The 6,638-nt window shown below is 33.7% G+C and overlaps 1 protein-coding gene across 1 annotated transcript; it reads left to right on the top strand.

Annotated features, from left to right (window-relative positions):
- Positions 1–2,694: 2,694 nt before the first annotated feature.
- Positions 2,695–6,598, top strand: APC4 (anaphase-promoting complex subunit 4). Its single transcript, XM_089704434.1, has 7 exons — positions 2,695–2,813; positions 2,887–3,233; positions 3,398–3,501; positions 4,017–4,205; positions 4,287–4,833; positions 4,977–5,176; positions 5,316–6,598. Exons 2-7 carry the CDS (start codon positions 3,125–3,127, stop codon positions 6,531–6,533), a joined length of 2,367 nt encoding a protein of 788 aa, XP_089560560.1. The 5' UTR covers positions 2,695–2,813; positions 2,887–3,124; the 3' UTR covers positions 6,534–6,598.
- Positions 6,599–6,638: the final 40 nt, after the last annotated feature.

The raw sequence follows: 6,638 nt of genomic DNA, 5'->3' as shown, positions 1-6,638 counted from the left end.
CTGTGCATCTTGTGGAATGAGATGTAATATGGACTGAATATCGCTAGAAGGTGAAGAAAGCTTCTCCAGAGACAGCGACGTATAAGGTTCTTCGTTATCTTCTGTAATAAAAAGAAAAAAGCTTTAAATCAAAACAATAAAGCCGCGTGGCTTTTATACGTAGGTAGGTATATGGCGACAGCAAAATATTATTAGTTCTTATAAAGCCGTGTTCCTACTAGACGACTAAGTATGTTGTATGTACATGCGCCATGTACAAAAAACTGGCTAAGTGCGAGTCGGACTCGTGCAACGAAGAGTTCCGTACCTTTATCTATAAAAACGGCAAAAAATCACGGCTTATTGTATGGGAGCTTCTTAAATATTTTTTAAGCTATTGCATAGCTTCTATCGCGGGCCTTGACCGAATCGAGAAATTCCGTAACGAAAAAACCTCACGCTATCGGCTCTCCACTCCGACGGGCTCGGAGGTGTGGCTTGAAGGCATGCTATGCAATAGCTTTACCGCGGCAGTCCCCGAGTGCCACACGTCTTTTTTTATTCTGTTTTTTAGTATTTGTTGTTACAGCGGCATCAGAAATACATCATATGAAATTTCGACTATCTAACTGTCACGGTTCATGAGACAGAGGGATAGACAGACGGGCAGCGGAGTCTTAGTAATAGGGTCTCGTTTTACCCTTTGGGTACGGAACCCTAAAAATCATACGCAACAGTGGCAACCCTTGCAAAAAATTAAATAAACTTGTTAAAGTTTTGAATTTCGCAGGCTAGGGCCTTGTTCCGGTCAAAACAGTAGCCGCGCGAGTTTTAAAATCAAACAACTGAATGATGTGGCTGAATGTACTGTACTGAATCTGAATCTAAACGTATTTTACCAAAATAGTAGGTAGGTACCTAGATCATGGACAGTTATTTTTAAAACAGGGTTTAGACTTTAGTAGTTTCATCTCACAATGACAGATGAATCGTAACAAAATAACTCTTAATTCGACTCGCCTTCGTGAACAACGGCATTGTCGTTAAAATACGTAAATCCACAGAGGATTCCTCTTGTACTTACTTAATGAACTATCTTCTTAAAATTACACCACAATCGGGAATGAATCAAAAGTGGATAAAGCGTACCTGCATCTCAGATTCAATAATTACAAGTAATGCATTAAATAAAACTACTTACCCGTTGTATCTTCATTATTATCTTCGGTGTTCGTCTCCAATGCTTTTCTTACCCATTGCTTGCTTATTTATTTATTACTAAACATTTTCACATTTAATTTTACAGGTAATTAACAAAAACAATAGAACTTACTTCGCGGAGGAAAAAAACACCGTCACGTATTCGAACTACTTCGCTGAATGTCACCTATATTGACAGATGTTCGACGTTTTACTTAAAAAATTGGAGTTTTGCACTTTGAGCTATTTAAGTAATGAAATACGTTGTTTAAAAATGAGAAGCATTGTAACAAGTCAAGGCATTTGGTTCCATATAGCGATGATGGGTTTCAGAATGTTTTACAATATTTATTTATGCATAATAGAACCGAATGCTTGTGGTTTTATTTTGCAATAAAAAATTACAATTAAATTATGTATTTATTTTACGCATAACCATACCACAGAAACCTGGTTCCATTTTGTGTATTAAAAATAATTGTTAGAAATATGTATAATGTATAATGGTACCAAGTAGGTGTGGATCTGTTTTGTATAAAATGACATGATAGTAATATCGTTTATTTGTTTGAACAAAGCAATCCCGTGGTGCTGTGGTTCGGTTTTGCTTAATATGGTATTATTCGTTGTTGCTGGTGGTTCCTTTCTGCTTTTAGTATACCTTGTTTCCAACGTAAAAATCATGTGGTTCTTGTTTGTATAAGAATTTAGACCACTTTTGAATGAGTATTCTTCAATAAAAGCAAAAAACGAAATTTGTCGAGTGGTTCCATTTTGCATAAATACGGACAATTAGTTCTTAATGATTCTCTATTTTATAAATTTATGTAATAGTATTTAAGTTAAATTAACAATACTGGCTAAGTCTGGAGAGGAAGACGTCGATCGTCTCTAGCACAGGTATATTCCTAGTTGAGGCGATCGTCGTATCTAAATTGTTTTTGTTTGTATGTATTGTTTCTAAATAAACGATTTTTATTTATTATTTTATTTATATAGAAAACTTCAATGGTAAATTTCTCGAAAACTACTGGTTTCCTTTACCTACCCGCCATGAGCCATCACAGGGGGATATAATAATATGTATGATATAATATAAAAAAGGAACATTTATTCGCATGTTGCCTATTAAAATAGGAAGGGTCATCTCATAAGCTAGAAAATTAAAAAAGCTTATAATTTTATAAGTGTTCAGCAGCTGAACATTTATTACTCTGCGAAAAAAAATTCCGCTTCGAATTTACCGCAAACTCAACGCAAAAAAATATCACATTAAAGCGTTCTGGCGGTACCTACTCGCGACTAAAATATTCATGTGTAATCACGATCGCTTGTTGTGATTACACACGTGGCTTTGATTAATTTTTAGCCTTTGCTAACCCTTTTCAGAGCGCCGCGCCGCGGGCCGCGGCCGGGCCGCAGAGCACCGCCGGCAGAAATCCGCCTGCGAAGCGATATCCGCCAATGCGTTGCGGCCCGCCCCGGCCCGATCCGTCGCTAATGGACGATGTTTCATACAAAACATAGGCCGGCGTATTTTTGCGTTGCGATGCGGCCCGGCCCGATCCGCCTAGTGGACGCCTAGCATAATATTATGGTCACACTGATTGTTTTGGCTTCTATATTGTTTATCGGTAGTACCCATCACAGAACAAATATACTCTAGGGAGGTACCCATAGAGTAAAGTAATACGGTAGTACCCTGAGGTAGTACCTATCGTATATAAATAATTGTTAATTCTAGAGAATTGTGAAATAATATCAGCAATAAATACGGTGCGCTTACGCCAAAAGCTTACGCTTACGAGCTAATATCGATACAGTTTCTTGTAGTGTAATGTAGTAAAATTGCATTGAGTACGGAATATCGTTATTCACTTCAATTTAAAACGGGCTGCAGAACTTATAACATTGTATATTACGAAATATTAAAAAGAAAAGCAAAATGTATCATTGTGGTATGAGAAAAGTGGAAGAGAGGCATGTTGCCAATCAAGTAGAAATTATGATTTGGAGTCATCGGCTTGATTTACTGGCTCTCAGCAATAACAAAGGTGAATAAATCTTTATAATTTATTGCATTTTCTATAAGTACTTTTCATTATAAATTTATGTTTTGTTAACACTAAGTGATTCATCTAAATTTTGTATTTAAATCCCAAGTTGATGAGTTAGAAATGTGTTTAATTCATATAAATGAACTATTGTATGATTATAGGAGAAGTACAAGTTCACAGACTTCATTGGCAAAAAGTTTGGTGTTTACCTCCACCATCGGAAGAAGTTCTTGTGGATTCAATGGCTTGGAGACCAGATGGTAAAGTATGTATTAGATTATATTTCAAGTATTAAACTTAAGCAGTTATTATAAATTCAGAAGTGACTTAAGAAATAAGTAGATGTGATCACACTGTCCAAAATTATTTAGATACTAAATCAGATAATGTACCCCTGGATTTTTTAGAACCAGCAGACTTCTGAAATTATCTATAAATTGATTCAAGATTGTATGATATAGCATATCTGGTAAATCATATCACAATTTAAAGTTAATACTTTATTCTCCCACCTCTTGCTGAAAAAAAAATATGCCTGCAACATGTTGGTTCAGTTTTAAGTATCTACATATATATGCAATTACATTACAAGCCTCCTCGATGGGATTCTTATTTGACTCCTAAATGATTCAACCAGTAAGAAACCATCCTTTCTTCTGAATTTAAGATGCTAGCTCGCTGAATGTGATCAATAACTATTGACTGAATTCAGTAAGAATTGAATTTAGATGGCTAAGTTCAGTGAAGCACCTAACTAAAATTATTACTATATTTTTCCAGGCTATAGCAATTGGTTACAATAATGGAAGTGTTTATATTGTGGATATAGAGGATAGAGCAATTATTGATAAATATGACTTTGTTCAAGAAGTTGTAGAAGAGTCAGAGTATAAAAATTATGGAATTCCCTGTATTCGGTGGGCTGTTAAAGCTGGTACTTTGGAAAGTGCAACAGAATATAATTTATATGTAAATAAAATTTTCAATTTTTTTTATGAACATAATTTTCTTATTGTGCTCTTTATAATTTATTATCTTAATAATTTACAGGATGATTGCTCTATATTCTTACAAACGCCACCAGCAACTATAGGTTTTCCATATAAAAGTGGAAATACTGATGAAAAAGAAAAAGGTTGTGGAGATCATTTAGACCAATTTAACCAGCTCAATTTGTTGATGATTGCATATGGTACTGGAAATATCTTTATGAGTGTGTTTGGTAGATATCCCTATAGAAGTGTTCATATGTCTCAATTTACTAAAGATGAATATGGAGATTATGAAATTCTAGACATACAAATGTCAGATGATTTTAGTGTGATGCAGGTGCTGTATGTTGAAAGAAACACAAACAGAATAATTGTCTCTGTTACAAATACAAGTGTTTTATCTGCTTACTCTGAAGAACTTTCTATTGTGGCCAATAAACATGTACATATAGTACAAATGATTTCACATCTTGATAAAACTATGAAGGCCATTAATGAAGCATGGGAACATATTTTATTAGAAATGGATACAAAAATGGCATATTATGCATCAACTGTGCCAGAGGGTGGTGTTTCTGCAGATTTATTGGAGCTACTGATGTTAGGTACCTACTGTTGTTGCATTTCTATAATTTTCATTTTTCTTTAGCTATTCCTCTTTACCATAAATTTATTTGTATGTTTTATTCATGAGTGTATTATATTGTATTTCAATACCTCTGTTTTTACTATTCAATTTTGCTTACAGGTGTACCTTCTGATGAATTGGAAGTGTTTTTGTTAAGAGAGCTTACAGCAAAAGGTCTGAAGAAATTTGGTAGCTCAGTTGAATTAAGTTATTCAACTATACAGAAATTGGTTTTGAAGCAATTGAATATTGTTGGACAAAATCTTGTATATCACTTGTCTGAACTGAGAGGCCTTGCTAAAATACCAGATCGATATAAGGTATCAACTTCATATCAACTTCATTGATTACAGACGTACCAGATTTCACCCACACTTTTCACTATACAATTTGAAATAGAATTTAGAATGGGTATGCATAATAAAATTGTAATTGTTCTTATTTAATTTTATTTTTCAGGTATTAGGTCTTGATGAAGCTAAGGTGACATCTGCAATAAGAGCAAGCTTTGCATTTTTAAACAAATGTCTAGAATTGCAGCAAGTGATAGATGTGTCAATGCGAAATTACAAAGCTTTCTTCCGTTGGTTATTTGTGGCAATAGTTCGATTATTGGATGAGCACACACCTAGTGAAATAGTAAAAATAACTCAGCAGGAGTTAACACATATTGCTGATTTCTTATACAATTTTGACAATGTACAAGTGGAAAATGAAGAGGAAACTGAAGAAAAGCCTATGAAATTTAATTTAGAAAGATTGGGTCAATATTTACAAGATAACGAATTAACGATTTTACCAGATGATGAGGACAATCCTTGGCATAAAATTCTTAAAGAAAACTCATGCCTTTTGAAAGATGATGATACAATTTATTTAACATCTGAATTTAAGAAATTTTCACTGGTACAACAACAGAAACACTTAAACCGTGAAGTTGAGGAGGTTTTTGATATTCATCATAAAGATATAGCAAAGAACTTTTCTGTTTTGTATAATATAAAATGCTATGATGGTGACGAAGATTTGAATGTAAATGAAAATGTAAGAATTTCCCAAATATTCGATCCCAAGCAGCAAAGATTCATGATGGCCATAGTCAATACAAAAATACCACAGCAGGGACTTTATTTTATGTCTGTAAGTGTCAAGGAAAGGTTGTGCTCAGCTACAACATGTGAATATTTCTTTTCCCCAAGTTTACTTAAGGACAACAAACCTACATCAGATGAAAATTTAGAAATATTAGACATACAATTCTATTCACCTGAATATCTGTCTTTACTATTGAAACATCCATACATGGAAGACAGCACTATATTTGTACAACTGCCTCTAAAAATTGCTTTAGAGAATTCACAAGAGTTTAATATGAAATGTAGGAATATCATTTTCAATGAAGACATGGAAAAAATAGATCTTTCTCCATTATTAGATCCCAGTGTATTTAAAGTTTTAGAAAAATTGAATGGTACTAAAATAGCAGTGTCAGGGGCGCGAAAGGTTGCAGTTGTGCTTTCGAATATACAAAGGAGAGTTAGAGTTTTTGAAATGGAAATAAACGGTGAGGATGAAGATGATGATACATTGGACACAACTCCACAATCAAATTTAACAAATAACAGTGAAACTATTGCAAGTACTAGTAATGCGACTGCAGGAAATATCTCATTTTAATGTAAATAAAAAGAGAATACACCAAAAAAAGAAATATATTTTATCTTAGTAAATTATTCACAATATCTACATGTTATGATTTATACCTACTTTTGTCCAATAACA

This window comes from Colias philodice, chromosome 15 (assembly GCF_061535455.1).
Source record: "Colias philodice isolate Cphi_HAF_F1 chromosome 15, ilColPhil1 Martin Lab GWU primary, whole genome shotgun sequence".
NCBI classification, from domain to species: domain Eukaryota; kingdom Metazoa; phylum Arthropoda; class Insecta; order Lepidoptera; family Pieridae; genus Colias; species Colias philodice.
This window is presented reverse-complemented; position numbering and strand designations above follow the sequence as displayed.

What these genes read in the sequence shown, in the direction of transcription:
- APC4 (XM_089704434.1), top strand. Translation starts at nt 3,125, where the DNA reads ATGTATCATTGTGGTATGAGAAAAGTGGAAGAGAGGCATGTTGCCAAT. An exon ending in ATTGGAGCTACTGATGTTAG is followed by an intron (nt 4,834 to 4,976) that starts GTACCTACTGTT and finishes TTTTGCTTACAG; the next exon opens with GTGTACCTTCTGATGAATTG. An exon ending in AAATACCAGATCGATATAAG is followed by an intron (nt 5,177 to 5,315) that starts GTATCAACTTCA and finishes TTTATTTTTCAG; the next exon opens with GTATTAGGTCTTGATGAAGC.